This window comes from Mustela lutreola, chromosome 9, assembly GCF_030435805.1.
Source record: "Mustela lutreola isolate mMusLut2 chromosome 9, mMusLut2.pri, whole genome shotgun sequence".
Taxonomy (NCBI): Eukaryota; Metazoa; Chordata; class Mammalia; order Carnivora; family Mustelidae; genus Mustela; species Mustela lutreola.
Window position 1 is genome coordinate 144,097,461 of NC_081298.1, and position 24,708 is coordinate 144,122,168.

The following is a 24,708-nucleotide window of genomic DNA, read 5'->3' on the forward strand; positions in this document are numbered from 1 at the left end:
GACCACGCTCGGGAGGGCCGTACCTGGAACCTGGGCCCCAGCACACCACGCTGCTTCCCGGAGAGAAGTTCGGGTGCCTGCCGGGCAGGCCCGGCCATGCAGTACAGGCTTTGTCAAGAAGGAAACTTTGCATGCACTGATTAAAGTCTATTGCGCGGACTACAGGGTCAGTAGGCCCTGGTCTTCGGCCCATGCTGGCCACGGTCAGGCTCTAACCACACACTGCGTCCGCCGTGCCACCAGGCAGGAGCGCTGTGAGTGCCCAGCGTCCACACCGGGGCCTGGTGCACAGCCGGACAGCGCCGTCATCCGGGGTGGGGAGGCCCAACGGGGACGGGGCGCAGGAGAGACGCGCAGGGAGGTCAGGATGTCCCCTGGGAACTGGCCGAGGGATCCCGGAAGCTAAGAGAACACCGGCGCACGAAGAGGAGGAAGCCGGCTCGCTGCCCTCCTTCCCCTGGTCCTAGCCTCTGTGCCACCAGCCCCCGGCGACGCCCCTGGGACACACACCGATGGGACGTGGGGCAGCTGGCTCCCAGCCAGGGCTCCGCAGAATAGAAGCAAGAGCAGAAAAAGTATTTTTTTCTAATTATTTCATTTTAAAGTCAGCTCCAAAGTTCACTCTTTCAAATTCCCTCACACTTAAAAAGTAAACCCGCACAATTCCGGTGGATTTGAGCCTCACGTTTCCCTCCAAAGGCTGAGAAGTTTGCAGGTTGTTTACTGCGTCGCCCGTCCTTAGGGGAAAGCGCGCCCGCCCAGATGCTCCCGGAGACAACAGAATTCCTGCATTGATCCGGAGGGCTTCCTGGGTGGGGAAGCCCATTGCCTTCAGCGCCCGGATGCTGTTTCTCTCCTCTCACTAGACGGCCCCTGGAGCTGAATGTCTCACTCGTGACCCAGACAGTCACACGTCCAGTGCCTCAGTCGGTTACAAGCCCTGTGTCTGCAGAGGAGCGGCCCCGGGAGAGGCACATTCTTAAGATGGCAGCGGTTTTCCCGCCCACAGCCGGACCAACTCACGTTACCTGTGCCGCCGTGCGTTAAATGCTCCACGAGCATTTTCTTCTTTCCCTCTTTGGCATAAAAAACAGAATCGTCTCCCTGACAGGGAATGTCGTCGTACTTATGAGGTTCTTTTCCTTTGGCGTCCTCCTAAGGCACAAATTAAAAATTAAAAGTGTGAGGAACAGCAGTGCCCCCTGAGTCTTACCCGTTGGTTTGAGAACGACCAGGCGAGCCTCGCTGGGGCACCTGGGAGTGCGTTCCCTCCTGGCACCCAGGTCTGGACGCCCCGTCCCTTACACTTCTCTTCAGCAAAGTGGCCAAACACCTCCCTCCCACGGCGAGGACAGCCCTTCCCAGGAAGGGGGGACCAGTCGTCCCCCTGGAGGGGCCCCCATCCCCCCACAAGTCCCGACAAAATGAGGGGAGGCTTTGGAAGGGGGCAGGTGAGTCTGAGGAGGTCCTAGAAGCCTCATAAAATCGCTGTTTTCCACACTGACAAAGCTGTTGCCCTGGAACCCCGGAGCAAGGGGAGCATCTCTGATAAAAAGCTATTCAGCATGTTTTCAGAGACAGGTTGGTTTTGAATGGAGACACAGGGAAACTCAGATGGTCTGAAAGAAATCTACAGACAGTAATGACCGAGCACAAGGGGTCACAGTGGACAAGGAGCGCATTCGGAGCACATCCCCGCTCCGCCCCGCACACCACCTTTCCAGCTTCCCTGTTCTCTGTCTTTACTGAACGCTGGCAGGACTATATAAATCGGGATTTCTCCCGAGCTCTCTGCGGCGCCTCCCGGTACCGTCAACATATGTATGGCACCAACGACCGGCTGCACTGTCCTCGCAGAAACTAAAGCATAAGGTAGTCCCGCAACCAAATACAAGAACCAAGCGAAATCTTTCCACCTACTTTAAGGGGCTTTCCTAAAAGCTGCAATCATGTCCACAAGTAAGGAAACAAGATCTTGGCAGCACGGGTCGTAGAACGAGAACACAGTATGTGCCGCTTGTGTTGGGGCAGCTGGGGGATGGCATTCAGAAAGCCTGCTTGACTCCAAGCGTCGCTGACGCCGATCCTCACAGCCATTTCCTGACAAGACAAGACACCCTGTGTCCACTGCTACCTCGGAAGTAATACCCGAAGGACAGTGACACAGGAAGGGTCCCACGCTCCTCACGAGGACACAGTGCGACCATGGGGCAGAGCAAAGTGCACAGGGAAAGCAAGACCATCACAGCCCAATCCCTGGCCCCCCGGTCCCCCGGCCCCCCGGCCCCCCGACCCCAGGCGCGGCGACACGACGGAGCTGAGTGGGTCCCCACTGACCTGGAAGGTGGCCCCAGACGCAAAAGACTCGGGGCCAGCGTGATGGCAGATAAGAGCGGGCATCAGTTCAATAAACTGATCTCACTGTTTAATCTCGTACGTGACCACCGCACCTGACGGGAACGCACTCGTTTCTAGAAGCTCCGTACTTCTACGACAACCGCCGAAACCTGGAGCCGTGCTAGGTCAGCTGCTCACCAAGTCTGAGCCGCGCTCACCCGCGCACCCCGTTGCCTCCCTCCGCTTCGTCCCGTGGCCCAGCACTGAAGCAACCTCAAGTGTGCGTGACTGGTCAGGAGGGTCGTGGCTCGCGGCTCAGCACTAGAAGGCTGGAAGCCCCTTGGGGCCAGAGATGTTTGTCTAATGACTTCCCAGAGCCTGGAGCCGGGAGGCCGCAGAAAGCGCACGGTACGTACTTGCCCGGGGAGTGAGGGAGCGGCGCCGGCGCGAATCTTCTTCTCCTGTGACTCTCAAGATGCTCGCGGAGCCGTCACAACTTCAGGGAGGTGTTCGGTGCCTCGGCTCGGCGCTGGGACCCTCGCGTCTAAGCCCGCCTGTCTTCCCAGCCCTGGCCCAGCCTCCTCCCTCTCAGGCTTCGCCCACCGTCCAGGTCCTCCCCGCCGGCAACGCCCTTGCTCCCTGTTTTCAGATCCCAGCGCACGCCGAGCCCAGGGTCCTGGGGCCACGTTCCTGGAACACCTGCATGTCATCACAGAACACGGGCCCTGTTCTCTGCCTTCCCGGCTCCAAGCAAGCAGGGACCTCACAACACGGACTCGTGACGAGGAAGTCATCCCAGCAGTTGCTCAGGAAATCTCGGCTGATCTCTGGAACTGAGTAAGAAGATGTGGGGAAAGTAGGAAAAGAACAAGAAGACTAGGACAGAGACAGGGGAAGGGCTGGGGCACCCGAGCATCTCTATCCCTCAGTTTTCACTCAGGTCGTGACCCCGGGGTCCCGGGATTGAGCCCCACGTCGGGCTCCCTGCTCTACAGGGGGCCTGCTTCTCCCTCTGCCTCTGCAGCTCCCCCTGCTTGTGCCCTCTCTCCTCAGATGAATAAATGGAATTTTTAAAAAGCTGGGGGCCGGACTGCAGGGTCCACAGCGCCCGCCCAGCTGCCCGCCCGTGCCCCTGAGGCAGCCTCTATGCCCCTGCTGTCCTGACCTGCCAGGGACACCCCAGATGCTTCTCCAGAGCCGCCACCTCCTCCAGGGCTGGTCCTGCTCCAGCGTCACCGTGTCCCATGCAGACGAGCCATCGCCCACACTCCCACCCCCGCGGCCCACGCAGCCCACGGCCACGCATCTGCTGCCCTGCCCTCCGGCTCCCGGCTGGTCTGTGCTCCCCAAAGTCAGCAAGGGGCCGCCTTCAGCTTTACACACCCAGCCTGTGTGTCTCTCATGGTCAGGGCAACGCAGATCCACAGCAGTTCGCAGAAACAGCGGATTGGGTGGAGAACAGAGAATGTGTGGCTTCCCCACACAAAGAAACTCCTGCAGGTCACCCTGTCCCCACTCCTCCCTGCCCTGAGTCCCGAGTCTCAAACCAACACGACGTCTTACAAAGGGGCAGGTGCTCCCTTCCCTTTCATTCATCTTTCCCCCCATTAAAAACGTTCTCAGGGCACATCCCCCAGGCACGCCGTGTTCACTTCTCCGGAGTGCTGTAGGGACTATCACCTTTCTCGGGAGCCTGTTTCATTCGATGCAGCTAAACTTAATGCGGCTGTAACAGACCGTCGTGCTCAGGCACAGGAAAGGCAGCCTCCCGAGGTGATGTGGGTGAAGTGGAGAGCGTGTCTGGTGGAGGGACAGGAACCAGCCAGTTAGTTCTGAGTCAAGCCACTCCCAGGGGAAGCTGGTGCTGCACGCTGAAGGCCTCGCTCCAGCTTCCCGAGTGAACATCCTGCTTCCCAGTGGGTGAGGGTCTGACATCAGAGAACCAGGACCTATACCATGCATTATTAAAGTGGAACATTTGCCAACATTTGAACCTGACTATTGCCTCTTCAAGCCGCTGGAAGGAGACACAAATGCAGCCTTGGATGTTATGTGATACTGCAACAGTCTTGACGTTAAGAGCCCGCAAATGTTAGCGCCGATGCACTTACTCCCCATTATGCTTTGCAGTTTAGACCTGGTCATTAGAGTGTGGGTGGCCCACGGTATGCGACTCTCTGTTTCATACATGTGTGCACACGTGTACACACATGCACACAGGCCTTTAACTGTTTTATCTCTTGTTCATTTCAGGTCACCACCACCGTTTGCACTCCATGCCCAGAGGAGCAGTCGGTAACATGAACATCCTGGCTGTGGCTCTGATAGAAACACAATGCCTGTTAATTATTTACCAACATGTCATGGAGGCTTGCACATTAGAATCGTCATTTTAATATGGGAATGAAGTTTTAAACAGTTATTAAATTAGCCTCACTTCTTGGAGAGTAAGAGATACAAAATCGTGGCAAATGAGTTGCTATAATACGGAATCTGATCTAACAAAATCAGGACAGGTTCATTCAGGTATTTTCCTAGGACTCAACAGTCACGGGCAGGTTAATGGACACCCGGAGCCCAGCGGCCTTTCCCGCGTCCGGTCACCCAGACAGACGAGCACCTGGCCATTGTGTTTCTCCTCATTTCATGGAATCAAATGCCATGAATCAGAAGACACGTGGTTATTTTTCGTGCCGCTAAGTAACAAACTACCAGCTGAGCTCGCCACACACTCTGTTACCTGCAAGTTCTGTTTTCCACTGAAACAGCCCTTTCGGAGCTTTTAGACGTCGGTTTTTATCACATAGCACATCCGGACGTAAAGCAGGAGGACAAACCACAGAAACAAACCGCTTGGCTCGGCTCGAGATCCCACACCCCGCGTCGGGCTGCCCTGAGCCATCTCTCCTCACAGCTGAGCACATCGGGGCTTCGCCATGCCTTGTGGACAGAGTGCACCACTACTGTTCTGGAATGTTCTCCCAAGTGGCTCTGCACGTTTTTAGGCTGGTGCTTTCTTGCCGGGAGCACGGGAAGCAAGGCTTCTGCAGGTGCCTCAGTCACGAGATGAGGCGGAAGAACGTGGCGGAGTGCTTCCTGGCCACCAGACCCCTCTCTGGACACAGGGGAGGTTTGCACACACCGTGGGCACGTGCCACCCACTGCACGGGGACTGCGCAGCACCGCCGGCAGATGCGCTCCAAAAGCCAACAGCAGCCCAGCGGCCCCTACAGCTGAAGGCCACCCGAATGGAAGGCAGGCGCCACCGGCCCAAGACCCACCCAGCCAACACGCAGGACTGGGAGACGTAATAACGCATCGCTGTGCTGACCCCCTAGGCCTGGGCGCCGGTCGTTACACTGTCACAGATTCCCGAGCCTGAATCTTCAGCTGCGCACAGCCAACTTCCCTCCTCAGGTGCCAGAGAAGAGTGAGCTCTTCCTTTGCAAAAATATCCACGAATCTCTAGCGGCCGCGCTATCTTTGTACCTTTCTGGGAATACGGTAAGTTTCCACTTCGACTCTGAGTCACACCCACGTCACCGTGAGGACGTCTGCAGCAACGACACCCAGCGCGTGCAGAGCCAACCGCGCTCGCCTCGGCCGAAGAGACAGGCGACGCCCGCGAAGCCACACGCGACGCCCGCGGCCATGCGCGGAGGCCCCGTACGCAGGAGGCGCCCCACTTCCCACGGAAGACAAATCAGAGAAGTTGAGCGAGAGACGAGGCCCATAAGGAAGCCACGGTGCTTGCCGTCACGTGGCTGCTGAGAGTGATTCTAAACCCAGCCTCAAAAAGGAAAATAACAAAATAAAAGAAAACCCAGCCTCGTGCAGCCAGAGAAGCCTGGCACGTGGGCTAGTTTCCTTCCTTAGAAATGCACCTGTTCCTCACACGGGGCAAAAGTTTGTACGTGGGGCGTCTGGGTGGCTCAGTGGGTTAAGCCACTGCCTTCGGCTCGGGTCATGATCTCAGGGTCCTGGGATCGAGTCCCACGTCGGGCTCTCTGCTCAGCGGGGAGCCTGCTTCCTCCTCTCTCTCTCTCTGCCTGCCTCTCTGCCTACTTGTGATCTCTCTGTCAAATAAATAAATAAAATCTTTAAAAAAAAAAAAAAAGTTTGTACGTACTGAGTTCTCAGCCCAACATATTACACAGACCTCCACACGCAGAACAACGAATGAGGTGAGACACCTTGAGAGGCATTTGTACAAGAAAAGCACAGATTTTACATCAACCTTTGTCATAATCAATGCCTGTTCTGGTCTTTTAGAAATTCCCTCTTTTTTGTTTTCTGGAATAAAACGTGTTTGCTCTGCCGTTACATGCCATGCCTTGTCATACATCACAGAACATTTTCAACGATAAGATCTAGTTTTTTCTGAAATAACACATTTTATTTGCATTGCAGTGTGTGAATGTCTGTGACCCTCACGTTTAAGATCCTTCCCGTTACACAGCGTCCTTAAAAACCTGTTATCGTTCCAAAAGAGAGGAGAAAGCATATAGAGGGTATCAGAACAAACACGTGCCGCATTTTAGACCAAATAGAACAAATATTTAGTAAGATATTTAGTAATATTTAGTAAAATACCCCCCTCTCGGGACCCAGAGCCGCAGTAGCATAATGAAACAAGGACATAGCGAAAGCCGTGATGACCCCAAAACCCGTGGCTCCGTTCTCTGTGCCCAGAGGCTCCCCAGGTCACTCGAGTAGGGGACTCCAAGGTTGTGCCACTCGGGCTGTTTCAACATTCACAGTCAGTGTCCACACCGCACGTGGAGACACCCATGGAGGCAGCTGAGGAAACGGAGGCTGGACACCTGTGCACATCCACGAAGGCTCCCTCTCCGCCTGGAACGTCGGCCCCTTCTCTGGACCACGTGGACCTGCGCTCTGCTTGCCAATGTCCCCATGTCCACGACCCCCTCCTGCAAACCATCGTGCTACACACGAGATCCCACGACCCTGAGATCATGACCTCACACAAGCGCTCTGTCATGAAATACATCTGCACGCGAGGAAACGCATTCTTAGGGCAGAGTCATGTCTATCCATTCTGCATTCTCGACGATTCTCGTCCACTCATTCAATCAACAAACACTTAATACCAAAGGCAACCTGTAGAGAAAGAAAATTGAGAATAAATAAGATGAAGAAAGGACGAATACCCAACTTTTGTAGCAACATGGACGGGACTGGAAGAGATGATGCTGAGTGAAATCAGTCAAGCAGAGAGAGTCAGTTATCATATGGTTTCACTTATTTGTGGAGCATAACAAATAGCATGGAGGACATGGGGAGATGGAGAGGAGAACGGAGTTGGGGGAAATTGGAAGGGGAGGTGAACCATGAGAGACTATGGACTCTGAGAAACTAACTGGGTTTTGGAGGGGCAGGAGTAGGGGGTTGGGTGAGCCTGGTGGTGGGTACTGTGGAGGGCACCGACTGCATGGAGCCCTGGGTGTGCTGCATAAACAGAGAATTCTGGAACACTGAAAAGAAATTCAAAATTAATTAATTAATTAAGAAAAGAAAATAAATAAGACGATCATTTACGTCAGGAAGCTTCCAAAATAACAAGAGTCAATTCAGAAAATCCTTAACACCAAAGCCAGGTAAGGACCCCGTGAAAAAGCAGCATTGGAGGCGAATCTCATCTATAAACAAACATGCAAAAGTCCCTCACAAAACTGAGCCAAACATACTCAAAAAGGCATCTTTTCGCAGTCGGGCTTTTCCAGCCAAGGCGGTAGGGTGAGGCCTGCAGTCGTGAGCTCGGGGAGACGAGTCAGGTCAGCTGCGTCCTTACCTCGGCGACACTGAGCTCCTCCAGGACCAGCGCGGACGGGCAAGGGCTGGGCTCAGCCAAGGCTGGACTCTTGCCGGCAGATTCCGGGTGGTTCAGACGGGTGAGGAAGCCAAAGTACTTCCAAGACAGCGGCTAAGACGGCGGTTATGACATTGAAACAGCGCCAGGAGAAAAGCCACGGGAAGGTCTGGCCGTGAGGTGCGGGGAAGGAACAGCTCAGCACATGGGGGCCCTCCCAGCAGGTCGGTCCCGGGAGGGAGGACCAAGCCAACGGGCTGGGAGCTGGGGACGGCAGACACGCGGGAGACACGCCACAGCTCTGCTGAGTGAACGATAAGGTCCGTGTGGCCACTGAGGTAGCATCTTACAAGGCGGCGGGGGCCCGTGGTCATCAGAGTGGCGGGTGATAAGGACCCGTAAGGCCACCAGCCTCTGGCGTCTGCCTGTCCTTCCAGGCTTCTGTCCTGACGCGCGCGGCCGCTCCTCTCGTCCCGGCTGTGTGTGTCACACTGCGTGTAGACACGCACACACACGTGAGCGCGTCTCGCCTCTGTGCCTGACGTGCCCCCGCCCCGCCCCGGGCCCAGGGTGCACAGCAGGCCTGGCCCCTCTCCCTCCAGTCTGTCCCTACGCCACACGGATTCCACCTCACGCTCACTGGGTCATATCACGGACGCCTCCGGGTGCCTCCCAGCGCCGCACCCTGAGCTCCCCCGTCTCGTCGCCGCACGCACAGCGGGAAGCCTGACGCCAGCACTGCACCCAGAAGCTCCAGTCCCGCTGCGGGGGCCGCCCTGGGGGCAGGTTTGCCAAGTGTCCCCAAGCCCAGTTCTCCCCTTTACTGTGTGAAAGGGACTTACTTTCCTTAGAAAGAGAGAGCGTGAGCAGTTGGGGCAGAGGGAGAGGGAGAGAGGATCCCAAGCAGACTCCACACTCAGTGCAGAGCCCGGCACGGGGCTCGATCCCACGACCCTGAGATCATGACCTCAGCCAAAATCAAGAGTCAGACACTCAACTAACGGAGCCACCCAGGCACCCCAAAAAGGACTCACTTTTCTCTTCCCTCGTGAGCATTTCTCGATGTCTGCATACTTTCTGAAAGACAAAAGATAAGTCAGCTAGAACTTCATAAAAGTCAGCCAAAATACATCTTCCTGAAAATGCAGGCCTTAGCCGTGGCATTTGGGAGGGCAAGACCCCGTGGAAGGCACGGTGGTCCCCCACGTCACGGGCTCACATCAACAGCATCTCCCAGCCTCTGAGCAGAAGGGGCCCTCACTGAGGTTTGCTCAGTATCCTTCCTGGAGACCTTGGGAAATCCGACGGTTTCCATTTCTATCAGGGTGCGTGGCATTCTGGCCCGAGGGTGTCATGTCTACGGACACGTTCTGCCCTAAAGCTTTTATACAGTCCTGGAGGAAAATCCTAACATGTTTGAGGGTTTTGGCCGTTGATGGTCACTCCCACAAACATGGGTTTTTCATGCAGCTCTAATGGGGACCTGTGACACACACGCCATGTTCTCCCTGCTGGACAGGAAGCACGGCTCGGAGACATGAGGTTCAGTGAATGTGGCACCACTGACCAGGGGAGGAGCAGAGACCCCAGCCCCGTCCAAAACCCAGCCCAGCTTCCTTCCACCACGTGGCAGACCCCCACCCCCACCCCCATCTAACTGCCGCCCTTCCCTCTGACGCAGCCCCGGGAGCACATCCCGCCAATTCCTCTGTAGGGGCTGAACCCTGCCAGTGCTACACACAGGAAGGAACACACAGGCACCCCGCTCTCCGGCAGGAGGGCGCCTCTGGGGACCACGCTGTGGGTGGGGAACGGACTTCAGTCTCTTAGCAACTCGGGGGACTCTCTCCTCTTTGCACAGAGAAAGATACTTAAGCAACCAACAGACCCAGTTCAGGGTCCACACATGAACAGGGGACAGAGAAAAACAAAACACATGGACGGGGGGCTCTTGTGGAGAGCAGCGGACACGGACACAGAGAGGACCAGCACCGCCGTCCAGCAGCCCCTGAGGTCCTTCTACCCACGGTACAGTTAGGACAACCAGGAACAAATTAACACATGGATAAAATCAGGAAACAGCCCTGCTTGCCAGGCTCGGAGGCAGGCCCCCAACCTATCCATACGCTAGGCGGTCATCGCCTACGGACAGACAAAACAAGCCATTCTCTGCCTCAAGGTAGAAACCCTAACATCGGCTGAGGGCAAACAGGCACAACACGTCTCAGGTCCCTCGGCTCTAGGCCGGGGAACTCATGGGTGTGCAGGAGTGAACTGCCTGCCACCTCCAGCACAAGACCAACTCCTACAGTCCTCTGCTCGAGATGATGACCATGAGCAACGTGACGGAGAAGCAGCCACGGGGAGGGTCCCTGACAGGTGTCCTCAGACCACTGCGGCCCCACATGCCGTGCGAACACAGCCAGGGGCTGAGCAGTCCAGGCTGCAAAGTCCTGTTCGAAGCTGGAAACCGTTCCTCCCAGCCAGACCCGGACATCAGGAGCTCCCTCGGGGTGGGAACTGGGGCCACGCACCTGAGTCACACACCGTGACCCCAGCCTGCTGAGAGGAGGGCTACTTGTAAAGCGCAGCGAAGCACGGGACACCCAGGTACCAAATCAGGGAGAGGCAGAGTCCCGCCGTCCAGCGCAGGGGACAAAGGGCGTGGCTGACAGGGCACAGTCCCCCCAGGGCTCACAGTCCCCCCAGGACTCACCATCCACTGGCAGGCACACCTGAGGCTGCTCCCCTGTCATCCCGTGCCCCACCGTGTCATCCCACAGGACCCAGAAGCAACGAACTCAAACACAGCCCTAATATCCAGGCTTGAATCTGGGCAACAAATTGAGGATTTGGATCAGTGTACGCCTCTGAGCTCCGGCCTCGCAGGTCACCTCCTTCCTGACTCCCCATGGAGCCGGGAGACCCAGTAGAGACACACGGTGGAGCGTCAGGAGCTCCGCCACGGAGGGCCCCAGACTAATAGACCCCAAAGTCTCCTGAGGAAGCGTCAGATGCAGCTGTGCCCTGGGAATGTATGTCAGGCCGCCCTGTCAGGGGACTTCCAGGTTCTTGAACTGCGAGACCAGCAGACGGACAGAGTCCACGCCTGTCCACGTGAGCAAACCTGCAGGCTCTGGGCAAGCAGGTCCGCGCACGAGGCTGCGGGGTCCTTCAGAGCAAAGCCCCGGGCATCCCTCGGGCAGGAGAACATTGTGCACCATCACAAGAGCTTTTCTGGCCAAACTCAGATGCCAAGCCAGGGAGTGAGCAAAGCCCGAGAAGTGACAGTCAACACTCTAGCTTTCTCCGGTGATGGAATGGGAGACCCCACCAATGCCTATGTCTCCCTCATAGACGTTCCCAAAAGTCCACACACACACACACACCATGGTGCACCTTTAGCTGGGCCGGGATCCACGGTCAAAATCACTACGGTTTCCACCAGGAAAGCCTGCCGCCCCACAGCCACTCCGGACTCCAGAGCAGGGAACCCGGGCGAAGGAAGAAAACAGAACCAGGTCGCGGACGGAGGCCGGGCCGTCCCAACCGTGTCCCGGGGCCCATGTGATCTACACACTGATGCTCGTTCTGTCCGAGTCTCCCAGTGTCCCCCCCGAGAAGAAGCCGTACACGCAACACAAGGGCTCCCTGTCCTTCTCACAACATCACACAACAGGGAGTCTCACGCCTCCCTGTGAAAATCCAAAACTGTGTCCTGTATGAAACAAGAGTATGTCGCTTCACTCCGGAAAAGCAGCCAAGAGCTGAGCGGCTGTACTTGGGGGCAATCCCGGGGAAAAAGGCGAACTCTCCCAACTCAGGAGGGCAAGGTAGGAAGCAGGCTCACTGTTGGACCTCGCTGGGCACCGTGGAGGACTTCCAGTAAGGGAAATATTTGAAGGTCTCCAGTCCTGCGGCCACGTAGAAGTGGTTGTCCTGTAGGTCCTTTGAGTTCTCCAAGAGATGCCCGTTCATGGTAAATAACCTGTGAACAGAGCGAGAAGAGATGGCGGGAGAGTCAGAGCAGCGGCCGCGGGCTGGGGGCCCTTCCGCAGGCAATGCGACCGGGACGGGGGCTACCGGCGAGCGCCGAACACGTAAGCAAGTGTAATCCAAACGGGCTCATTAAATCCCGTGGGAGCTGCCCCTCCAAGGCTAGGCTTGCTTCCCATTTTTAGATTTTTAATTAAAGTATATTTTCAATTATGTACAAGTACTCAGAGGCCCTTGAGAACATTTTAAGCTCTTGGTTGGTGTTCAATTAATTTTAACGACAGCAAAAATTGATACAAATTGGCTTGTATTATTCTAATAATGCTTGGAAAACAAACCGGTATTTATTAGCAAATAATACGCCTTTTTATAAGCCCCAAACGACTCATATTTGCCTACTTTTACTCTGGGCTGGCAAGTGGATTGGCAAGTATCCGTCCACTCATTCTTTCACATAAGACATGATTCGACTCACTCAATGCTGAGCATCTTCACGCGCTGGACAAGGTGGTGCCGTCTTGGACATAAATGCAAGTAGAGAGGTCATCCGGGTTTGTACACAAACCTATCAACACAAATGGGACCAGCGAAGGGCAAAGACCCAGACTTCCAAGAGGAGGAAACCAGACTCAACGGAGGCCTCACAGAGGTGGGGGCACGAGAGGGCTGCAGAGGGCGGGCGGGGTCCTCTCGGGAAGACGGGCAAAGCCGTCCGGGGTAGCAGGAGGGGCCAGAGGCCAGAACACGGGGTCAACTGTCGCTGAAGGTGAAAGGCACACGCAGAGTGGATTCTGGGACGTGGAATGTTCTAGGGAGAAGAAGGGATCCCTGGGGTTGCCGCAGTGATTGGAAGTTGCCATGGAAGAGCGGGCAGGAGCTGGGTGCCAGCAATCGGCCGCTGACCGGTGTGGGGGCATCACACCCATGCAGCTGATGGAGGAAGGGGCCCAGCCTGAGACAGGAGGCTCGGGCCGGACAGAGAGGGTGTACGCGGGGATCGGGGGTCTGGGCAGCGATCCGGAGCGGGCAGAGGACAAGTTCCCGCGGAAGAGGCTGAAGCCACAGAACCGTCCTCTGCCCATCAGTCCTTCTCCAGCCTCAGCATCAGAACGCGGGAAGGCTGCTAAGACGCAGACGGCGGCCCCGCCCTCACGGCCTCCCGGCCCGATCCAGGACAAAGCTGGACACGCTTCTCTAAAAACGCCCGTGTCCCTGCGGCAGCGGCTCCAGAACTGCGTGAGGACGGCTGCCTTAGACCAGCCCCGGAGGGACAGGAAGACCTTCCCGACAGGAGACCACCGCAAGAAGCCACCGACAGCCGCCTGGGCAGCAGGGGCCGTGACAAGGAGCACAGTGCTGGCAACTCTGTTCCTCTCCTGCCAGGGCCGCCCTCTTGGGACCGCTGGTGCCTCCCTGCACTGGGGACCCAGACGGCCGGTGCAGGCGTCCCCAGGATACAGTCAGGAGCCACAGATGCCGGCCGCAGGCGAGGGGTGGACGGAGGCCGACAGGGCAGAGGGGCAGCAGGGCCATGCGGGCTGGAGGACAGCGTCTCCTGCTCAGGGCGGCCGGGTGAGGTCGGTGCGTCCCCCAGAAGCAGACGTGTCCGAGCAAGTGGGCCAAGAATTTAATACATACATGAAAACACCGTAAGTGCGGTAAGAGGAGAAGTTACACACAGGAAACAAGAAAGTGTGAAGAAGAAACAGAAATATGGATGTGAATACTGAGTCGCGGAGACAACTGGTTTGGGCGCCCCGCAGAGGCCGTGCCACGGCTCCAGCCGCTGCCGGGAGGGCAGGACCGAGGGCGAATCCCGGAGGCGGTCGGCACGAGAAACACCGCGCACGGGAGAAAGGCCCCGAAATGAGGGTGAGCAGGACCGCCGCTGCCCGAAAGAATCTCAAAACGTAACAAAAGTGAAAGGGAGAGAAATGTGTAGGAACGCGGAAGATGAACTTCACAGGCTCAAACTGAGTCACTGAGCGTCACTAAGGAGGGAGCCCGGGAAATCTCACGGGCGGGCGCGTGGACACGCTCACCCCCAGGAGGGTCCTCCCCGGACGAGCCGGGACAACGCGGCCACAGCCGCACCCGCACCAGAGTCTTCAACAGCAGCACGGAAGGCCCGAGACGAGGACCGGGTGTTTGCGAACCTGGAAGGAAAGAACTCGCAGCCGCCAACCCCCCGCGGAAACGGGAAGGCCCGGGAAGGCCCGGGAAGGCCGTCGCCGTCACCAGGCTCCCCGGCCCGACTCACCCCGAGAGCGTTTCTACAGGAAGGAGCCGAATGGCAGGAAAAGCCCCTGGAGGACACCGACGCGGGGTCACGTGCCACGGGCGACCACGCACACTGCCACAATCCGGGCTGTCATTTAAAAAAAGGCAAAGAAACCCTCCTCAGAATAACCCGAAATTCAGACCGTGGATCACGGCAGCACGACGGGCCTCGTTGAGGGGGGAGCCCAGGAGAACGCACCGAGGCTTCTGGTCCCGTCGGGGAGGGGAAGGAGTCAGTCCGGCGTCTGCGAAGCGGGAGACAGACGCGGGGGACATGGAGTCTGGGTTCCTGTCGGGGGCCCGGGGGATCCTCGGCACCGTCAGCAGAAACGAGGAAGGGGCTGTGCGAGGCGACAGGTCAGGCGGAGGGCGGTGGACGCAGGGAACCGAGCTCTCGGCAGTGGCAGAGCAGAGGGGAATGGACCCTGGAGCAGCTCAAGTCGGACGTGACAGCACAAGTCCCGGACACGCCAAAGGGGCTGCGGGTCTTCCCTCCAGCGGCGGGAGCCCCGCAAGGATGAGACGCGTCGCCCGCGTGTTTCTCTGAATGTCTGTTCTCAGGAAGCTCAGTGTTCTCTGCCGTGATGAGACCATTGGTACTTCCAAGCATTTATTTCATTCCCAAGCTCTGCACCTTTTCTACATCCAACCATAAAGAACTGGGCAGAGGTGGAGAGAAAAACCAGAAGCGTATTAATCGAATGTCCTGTTTTCCCTCCGAACCTCCTGTTTCCTTGCTCGCTTCGCCTCTGACTTTCCATGTGTGACGTGCGATCAGTTCTGCCACCACCTCCGGCTCCGTCCAGGAGCGCACACACGTCCGCGGGCTCCGCGGACTGGCTCTTTCCTTCGGAGTAACACGCTGACATTTATCAACCTGCCTTCGGGAACATCTGGGTGCCCACAGTCCTGGTTTTTAGGTCACATCGAACTTCCCTGGCACATGTGGGATCCCCTCGGCACTCCCTGCGCTCGCTAGGTTAACGACGACCCCGCGACTCTCGACGCCCAAGAGTTATGCTCTGCTCACACAGAGGCCTGGTCTTCATCACTGGCGTCACAACTGCCGATCGTAGATCAATTGCTTACGTTTTAACTGACCCCCCAAGAGAGACAACTGACCAGTGAAACAGGAGTGAATGTTTTGGCCCTTCCACCCCAACGCCTACCGTCGTGGGGACCATCACGGTCCATACAGACGATACTTCAGACACCCAGCATCACGTCTCAGACTTTTGACTGAGAAGGTTTGTGCCTTCCCTCCACTTTGTCAGCCCCCCCCATGTAGGACTTTGCGCATCCTTCTCCCCGGCCGTGTTCCCAACATTGACGCCTCGACCTTTCCCTCTGCAGCCTGCTAGGCTGCTGCTCCCACTGTCCCTCCTTCTGGTCCACCGATCCGCACCAACCCCTTGGTCTAAGTCCACCAGCCTGTCCCTGGATTCACTCCCACAACCAGCCATGGCCGCCTCACCTCCGTCCCCCCTCTGTCCACCCCACCACTGTCCACCCCACCACTGTCCGCCCCACCTCTCCCCAACCCCATTCACCATACCTAGCACATGGCAGATGTTCAATAAACTATGCTGAATGGAAAATGAAATAAATTAGTTAAAAATAAGTGTGGTGGGACGCCTGAGTGGCTCAGTTGGTTGAGCGTCTGCGTTCAGCTCAGGTCATGATCCCAGGGTCCTGGGATGGCGTCCCACACTGAGCTCCCTGCTCAGCGGGAAGTCTGTTTCTCCCTCTGCCCCTCTGTCCCTCCCCTTGCTTGTGCTCTCTCTCTAGCGCTAATAAAGAAATAAAATTCTTTTTTATAAATAAATAAATAAATAAAAATAAGTATGGTAAAAAGACAGTAAGTACCAATTATCTGTTTTGTGTGTGTTGAATCTGAGGAGTGTTGGAGAGGATGTGGAGAAAGGGGAACCCTCTTCCACTGTTGGTGGGAATGCACGTTGGTGCGGCCACTTTGGAGAACAGTGTGGAGATTCCTCAAGAAATTAAAAATAGAGCTTCCCTATGACCCTGCAATTGCACTCCTGGGTATTTACCCCAAAGATACAGATGTCGTGAAAAGAAGGGCCATCTGCACCCCAATGTTCATAGCAGCAATGGCCACAGTCGCCAAACTGTGGAAAGAACCAAGATGCCCTTCAACGGACGAATGGATACGGAAGATGTGGTCCATATACACTATGGAGTATGATGCCTCCATCAGAAAGGACGAATACCCAACTTTTGTAGCAACATGGACGGGACTGGAGGAGATGATGCTGAGTGAAATAAGTCAAGCAGAGTCAATTATCACATAGTTTCACTTACTTGTGGAGCATAACAAATAGCATGGAGGACACGGGGAGATGGAGAGGAGAAGGGAGTTGGGGGAAATTGGAAGGGGAGGTGAACCATGAGAGAGTATAGACTCTGAGGAACTAACAGGGTTTTGGAGGGGAGGGGGTGACAGGTTGGGTGAGCCTGTGGTGGGTATTGTGGAGGGAACGGATTGTGTGGTGCATAAACAATGAATTCTGGAACACTGAAAAGAAATTTAAAAAATAAATAAATTTTTTTAAAGACAGTAAATATTGTCTGATTCAAATAATTAAAATCAGAGTTAACGACGTCACATGGGAGTCCTTGCCGGTCCAGGGAGGACACTCCCATGCAGTGACCGGGTCTCCCCCAGGGGACAGAGCCTTACTTTCGCACGCCTCCTAGAGGGAAGACTTTTTCCCCAATCATGGCCAGCACACTATTCCATTCCATCAGACTGAATTTGGGTACGATGACTTTTACAGGTGGGATAAATAGTCTTCCATTTGTGAAAACACTGTAAGAATAAAAATTTTAAAAAAGCATTCATTAGTGCCTTACGCTTGAGGGGGAACACTGGAAATCCAAAAAGAGACCCATAATTAGGGAACCGTAAACAACATGCGATCTCCAGGCAGCCCTCAGATGCCCAGCCTGACCTGCCAAGGACCGTGACCGGCCGAGGACTGTCACCAAGAAGCTCAATGCTGAAAGCGTGGTGACACAGCGACTCTGCAGGGAAACATCTTTTCACAGACGATCCAATGTCCAGGTGAACAGGACACGACTCCCTTTAAATAACAGACCTCCACTGTGGTGAGTAAAATGGAAGAAAATGGTGCCCTTTTGGCAAACAAAGGGAGAATTTTGCCTTTAAAAATGCAGTTCCTTTCCCTTCCCATGGAGCCACGGTAATGTCCCACAGGAAATAATGTGCAATCCTCCGAAAAGATAACAGAAACAATTGATTTCACTCATGTAGTCTTAAGGCAGCTTCCCCATGATCCCAGTGGACTTATTTTGTTTTCTGCGTCGGGGCAAGGGGCTGGCGGTGGGAAGAATACTCAGTGTAGAGTTCTCCTGTTCATGAGGCTTTGCCACCTGGACCAAGTCACTTGGCAACAGTTTCACACTCTTGTAACTCAGAATAATGTAAACGATGAGTCTTGTTTCTGTAAGTCTTAAAGTAATAAATTACATTTAACATTAAGGAGCTCAATTTTACAAGTCTGGCTTTCCATTTTTTACATTATTCATGGTTACTGTCATTTTGTTGTGGTTGTTTTCCTGTAATACAAATAATTTAAAATTGGATGAATACATCTCTTTTTCTTTCAGAGCAAATATAAAATTTAATACATTTGTGCAAAGTACAAATATTCGGTTTTCTTTCCTAATGCTCTATGGCAAGGGGCTTCAAACCCATGCAGAGACCACCTTCTTCTCTACGGAAAATACTTCCCCAAAATAAACCCTGGAAAATGTTCTGTGCAAGTTATAGTACAATGCATTTATGTGATAGCCCTCCTGCAGTAAATACTTGCCACGATGTTTTCATCTCTTGGTTTTCCTAAATGTCTTATCCCAAAAGTCTTTCCAAACATAGATTACTACTTGTAATAAGAGAGGTGAGTGTTTAAACAAGGTCATGCAGTGTTTCTGTCTAAATTTTTAAAGATACTTAACATGCATTCTTATACTGAGTGTGGGGAAATAGGCACTCTTACGAACAGAACTGTGTCCCCTCCCCAAGAAAAAATTGCGGCGGCAGCAGAATCCAGCCGACTAAGACACACACACCTAGTGGGGCTGTCACTGAAAGTGTCGTGCTCTTCCTCAGAGCGAGTTGGTCACACAGACTAAAGAGACAAACAGGGTCCGTAACCACGGTCCCTCTTGTGAAATCCAACCCTGGAAATGGAGCAGACTCCTAGATAAAGACATTTCTCATAGGATTATTTACAGAAACAAAATATGAAAAGAACCTATAGGTCCAGGTACTGAGAAATGGTCAAATAAACTGGCACAGCCAGACAGTAATAAACTACGCAGCAGCTTAGAATTGTTGATGCAGAATTTGTATTTACAGGGGGTTATGGTCAAATACAGTTAATGCTGTAAACACACACACAAACACACACACACACTCACCCCAGAAGGTATGAAGAGACCATGAAATGTGAGTGTCCTTCAGGCTACGAGGAGGATCTGAGAAGTTGGACGAGGTATTTTTATTTTATTCTTTACAGGGTTCCAGGTTCCCACATGTATTTATAATAAGAATGTAAAAATGGGGGGAAACTACCCATTTGAATATTTTAATTTTTAAAGACCAAGAAAGGAAAGAAATGTTTTTTCTAATCTATAAATTAAGAAGCTACAAGTTCAGAGGGCGTGCCAGAGTTAACACAGCTCCCAAAGTTGCTGGTTGAGCTGAATAATGAACCAGAGCTTCCTGCTCTGCCGGAATTCGAGCCTCGGTCCACCTGCCACCCGACACTCCAGGTGGTTGGATGACCAACCGACCCCACTGAGTACCCAAGAACGGTTTCCCAGGGAAGTCCCTGATGGAGAGGTTAGGGGCGGTCAAAGCCCAGCATGGTCAGATGAGGGCACATCTGAATTTTGGGAAACAGTGCAGCCAGTTACGTAAAGCACAGCTTATCCACATGTGCTCGTAAGGAACCATCTCCAAGACACACTGTGTGGTGGAAAAAAGGGGGCACCCAACAGTGTCTGTAGGACCCAAATGCTTGGGTCTGTGAACCTGTCCTGTAAGGATCCTCGAGAAGCGGTTAGCAGCCGTTGTCTTCAGGGAAGTCACTACAGATCTAGGAACAGAAGGTGGGAGGAACTCTTACTTGTAACACATACCTTTTAAAGCTGTTTATTTCTTTATCATGGGCATATGTTACTCTGGTCCCAAAAAGTAGTTAGTTTTTAGAAATATAACTCAAATAAGAGATGTTAAAGGCATAAAACTATACTCTATGCACCAGCTGTGATGCTCATTAAGGTTTAATAAATATTTTAAGTAGAACATATTTTAAATTACTAAATAAGAAATATTTTAAATTTTTAAAAAATAAGAAATAGCACATGGATCTAGAAATGGACCTTCCTCAGGTGTTGGTGATGGTGATGATGGTGACCCAACAGGTACCATGTGACGCAGCTTTGCTTCGTGGCAGAAGCAGGACCTAAATCCAAGCCTCACCCTCCACACTTCAAATGCACGTGGTCTGGACGTGCTCAGTTCTGGGGAGACCCAGACAGCCAGGAGAGCCCCAGGCTCTCTCTCTGAACCTGGGCACACTCAAGCAAGCCACCCCACTACCACCACAGCTCCCCAGCCTGTGAGAAGGGAGAAACTCCTTTCTCCCTTGAACATCAAAGACTCTGGAACCCACCACAACTATTTCGTTTGCTTGCTTTTTATAGTTGCAGGTTCTCCAAGCAAACATCATCTGGTCTCTGTAGAGAAGACACTGCGTTTGAATGGATATTTGGGTCCATCTAGTGGAATTTCTAGCACACCGATCTAATGCGTGGAACACATGCTGCAAGTGTAAATGGTCCGTAATAGAGGAAAAAAAAATCCATCAAAAGAAGTGAAAATCACTGATATTTTGGTTCATGCCAAAAAAAAAAAAAAAGTAACTTTAGGGATATGCCCTTTTGTCAGGCAAGATCCATAAGTCCATACTGTTTCCTAAGATTTCTATTCACTCTTCAGAAAGAGGCGTCTTTCACAAACTTTGGAAATTCTGTGCCTCTCATCTTTTCAAAACGGCTTTCAGGCCTAGAGAAGGCACAGTGGAAAGACCCAGGTGCTGAAGGAGAGGTATTCTATGGAAATTATGGTCCAGGTTCTAAATAGACATGAAAAGGGGCACATGTGGCTAATCAACAGGTCATGTTTCCTGCATCCTTCTGCCTCCCAGTCTGGGCTCTGAGGAGTCTAGCCATGGCCCCCGGCCCTTCCCTGGTCAGCACGCATAGGAAGGACACCGGGTCGAGGACATGGCAGGTGCTGACCACGGCCAGGACCAGACGCCCCAGCTGGTGCTATTCGGACACGGAGAGCCCACCCTTCTGCAGAAACTCCCCGGGATTCTGTGCCCTGGGAACAGAACATGGTAAAAGGGAGGACACTGGCTCCATCTCCACATCACAGGTTTTCATCATAGATATGATAACATCCCAGTACAAGAAGGCCTCGGAGAGCTCCTGCTCCAGGACCGACACTGGGCGGGGCTGCTGGTCGTGTCCCCAAGGAGCCCGCGGCACACGGGCGCATGATGTCATCCATCCTGTTTTACAAGCAAGGGAGCCAATGCAGAGACATGGGGCATGTGCCAGTCACAGAAATAGGAAGATGAAAGCGGGATTTGAGCCAATGATGTTTTTGAGTCGAGTGTGTGCTTTCTGCAGCCCCAAATCTAAGGCAGACGGGCCCAGAGAGCCGTCTCGATCACCCCGACACACAGTCCCAGGCACCTTGACCCTAACATCAGCTGTGGCTCCAGCGGGGAATGGAGACTCCAGAAATCCCCCTCCTGCCACAGCGCAGGAGCACGACCTGCTATAACCTCGCAGGTCTTTGCCTTTGGTCTTCCTCTGCCAGTAAGAGCTCAGTGTGGGGAAAGAGCCCATAAGCTTCCTTTCAACACCCACCAGCGGCAACTGCCAGCTTTAAAAATAAGAGCCTAAGATTAAATTCTGTGTGGGAAGCCCCTTGCCTTTCCACCCCCGTGGAAACTGCTGAACAGCAGGGCAGCTGGATTGTTTTCCAAACCAGGGTTCGAGAGGAGAAAGGAGGGGCGGGCGGGGAGAGGGGTCAGAGGAAGGAGGGAGGGGGAGCCAGAGGGAGGGGAGGGGTGGGGAGGAGGGAGGAGGCGGAGGGCTGGTGAAGGTGAGTCTGTCCAGCTGAACTCTCGCTGTCTCTAAGGAGCCCAGCAGTTGTGACCGCTCACAGGACCTTACTCACTTAACGTGCCGGGAGGTCCGGTGAATCGTCTGCCACCGGGAAGGCACATTCATATCACAATGTACCACCGGTTTGATCTGAAAAGAGGAAAAGAGTCAGAATTCAGTTCAAAGTGACAAACACCTGTTAACTAGCAGCAGACCGCATAGACCTGCCCCGAAACAAGCAAATGTGGGGACGGCCCGGCTGACAGCCTCACGGGGCGGCCCCAGGAAGGGCTGGATTCCTCGATGGGGGGGGCGGGGGACAGGACTCCCGCCCAGCAGCGCCAGGTGACTGGGGTTGGGATCGGCGGGCTGTGCCTTCCGGTTGGGGTAAGAGCCAGGTGAGCAGGTGCACAGCGGGCTAGAGCCGTCCCGGAAGGTCCAGAGAGATCCACAGCAGCTCCGGACATGCCCAACAGCGCACCTGACAAGCCAGCATCCGTGATACACTCCCCAGGCACGCAGCTCGGCCAAACCCTGCGGCCCAAGAATGGTGGGTGGCTTCTAAGTCAGGCCATGGGGTTCAGCTAGAATGCCCTATGAGCAGGTGAGAACACCTCCCCCGTTGCCTGATCCTTTCCTGTGCATCCGACCTGAGGGACTTAGCCACCCCTGGGGCTCATTCCGCTTCTACCTCACACCCCCTGTGGCCTAACACATGGAGGAAAAGGACCTCGGAGCCTTGCCGGAGGCAACCAAAATCTCTCTTCCCCCGAGTCTTATCATTTGCAAGAGTGCAGAAAAGCAAGAGGAGGGGACTGTGCTGTTGACACACTGGGGAGGGCCGTTGTCAAGACCATGACCCCGCACAGTCCCGGAGCTGCCTCAAGGCTTCTCCATCATGACCTCCTGAAACTCGCTCCCCAGCAGTTTGTCTCTGTCTGTCTCCAGCAAGCTGGAGAGCGTGGGTCCGATTCACCCTCCAGACCTTCAGGGCCCGAATGCCCCACCCGAGCCACGAGGCCTCCACATGCCCTCTCCCCGAGCCCAGCCTGCCCCCCTGCCTCATTCCGCCGCTGCGCACTCTGCCAGCCTCCACCCGGGACCGCGGGCAGCTCTGCACCTTTGCTCCTCCCACCAGGCACACCGCAGCCCCTCAGTGCTCACCATCAACCACCCTGCCCAGCAGGCCCTCATCAGGGCCCTCGGGTGCCCCCCACACCGCACGCTGCAGTTCCTGCGGGCTGCACCCCACCCCTGCTGCACTGTGAGCACCACGGCACTAGGAGTCCGCGGAGCCCTCACCTGGAGCCCCGCCCTCACCTGGAGCCCCGCCCTCACCTGGAGCCCCGCCCTCACCTGCAGCCCCGCCCACACCTGCAGGCTGCATCCACACACCTGTGCAGCTGACTCTCCCCGTCCCCATCTCCCCATCTCGGGCTACCTGTGACCCCTTCTCCCTTCTGACCCAGGCCCGAGGAGCAGCTCACAGGGCGGCTGGACCCACCGGCACGGGAAGCGCTTGCTGCGGGCTTGGGGCTCCGATCTGCCAAACGCCTCCCTCCGCGCCAGCCCTGAACGTCCTCTCGGCCCGGAGCGTGCTGCCTGCCTGCGCTCCGACTCCATGTGCCCAACCTCAGAATCGGGGAGACCCTGAGGCTCTTCCTCCCCCACCCCTTCAACTAGACCATCCCCGCGGCTCTCCCTTCTAACCCCGAGCCCTGTCCCGGACCCACGCGCGTCCATCGTGCTGCTCAGGCGGCCCCATCTCGCGGCCGCTGGTCCTCCCGGCCCCACGGTCCCTTCCCCACGGGACCGCCCTGGGGAACATCAGTCAGAATGGTCCCCCGACTCAGAGCCCCCGTGGTGCAGGGAGCCGCACGTGCACTAAATTCCGCACCCTTCCCTTCCTCCCCACACCACAGCCCTGCACGCGCTCCCGCAGCCCGCGGACCTCCGGCTTGTCCCTGCACGAGACCTTGAGCCCGGAATGCGCCTTCGTGTCTTCACACACCTTCCTCTTTCCTGCATTTAGGACTCGGCTTAGGAGCAGCCCCTCAAGAGGTGCTCCCTGATCGATCACGCCTTTGATTTATCTCCATCTAGCATTTACTACCGTCTAGTAGGTCTGTGTTTACTTGTTCACTTATGGTTGACTCCTCCTCCCGGGAATGTAAGCGTCCAGAGAAGCAGAGATCGTGATGGTCACGTTGGACTAAGGATCCCCAGAGCCTGAAGAATGAGTGGCCCAGAGCAGGAGTTTGAGAAGAAGGTTGTGAGTATGAAGGAATAAATGTTGTCATGGCAAGTGAGAAACAGCCGACACTCCAGGAAGAATCCCAGGAGAAGTGAGGTCAGTGAATGTGGTGGAAATGCAGCCGACAGCCCGTCGCCCTATAGATAAGGTTCTACACACCTGCACACTGATGGCAAAAAATCACAGCCAAGAATACCAAAAACTACCATGAATTGGCTGACCTACTTTAAAAACAAAGCAACAGGAATTATCGTCTGCAAAATTCTATTAAAGTACAACTACCCTAAGAAACAGCTTTCTGCTTCATTGCATAAAATTATGGAAACAATGAGCTAATTGCTTTTTTATGTGTTAATGATTCATTAACCTGGATATCACCTGCCTAATTCAATAACCCCAGCAATTAAATACATGATTCTGGGTTTCTTCTCCCAGTACTGCACATGAGCCCCTAAGAAAGCACAGGTGGTTTCTGTGACTGTCTGATGGTGAGGACAGCAAGGGATCATGTGTCCGCTCATCTGCGCTGAGAGCCTGCAGGGCTCCAAAACCAACAGTCTGAGCGAATTAAACCAAATCTACACTGAGTGCAGAAGAACACTCAAGGTCACGGCAGGTGTATGTCCCGGGCAGCAGCAGTGGTTGACTGGATGCCCCGTGGAGGCAGGCGCTGCGCTCAAACCTAACCCTCCAAACAACCAGGCGAACTACCCACGTGGTGAACAATCAGAGCTGCTAGTGTCTTCACCAAGAACCCCTGCTGCCAAGCGTCCTGGCC

General features: G+C 54.8%; 1 protein-coding gene across 1 annotated transcript in view; it reads right to left on the reverse strand.

Moving 5' to 3' along the window:
- DCDC2C (doublecortin domain containing 2C) overlaps window positions 1-24,708 on the reverse strand; it is a 90,122-nt gene that overhangs the window by 38,978 nt on the left and 26,436 nt on the right. Inside the window, exons 3-7 of the mRNA XM_059132757.1 lie at window positions 21,750-21,826; window positions 17,148-17,276; window positions 12,018-12,155; window positions 9,202-9,244; window positions 1,029-1,155 (exon numbers count right to left, since the gene is read on the reverse strand). Coding sequence (XP_058988740.1) covers window positions 1,029-1,155; window positions 9,202-9,244; window positions 12,018-12,155; window positions 17,148-17,276; window positions 21,750-21,826 — 514 coding nt within the window. The remainder of the gene's footprint in view (window positions 1-1,028; window positions 1,156-9,201; window positions 9,245-12,017; window positions 12,156-17,147; window positions 17,277-21,749; window positions 21,827-24,708) is intronic.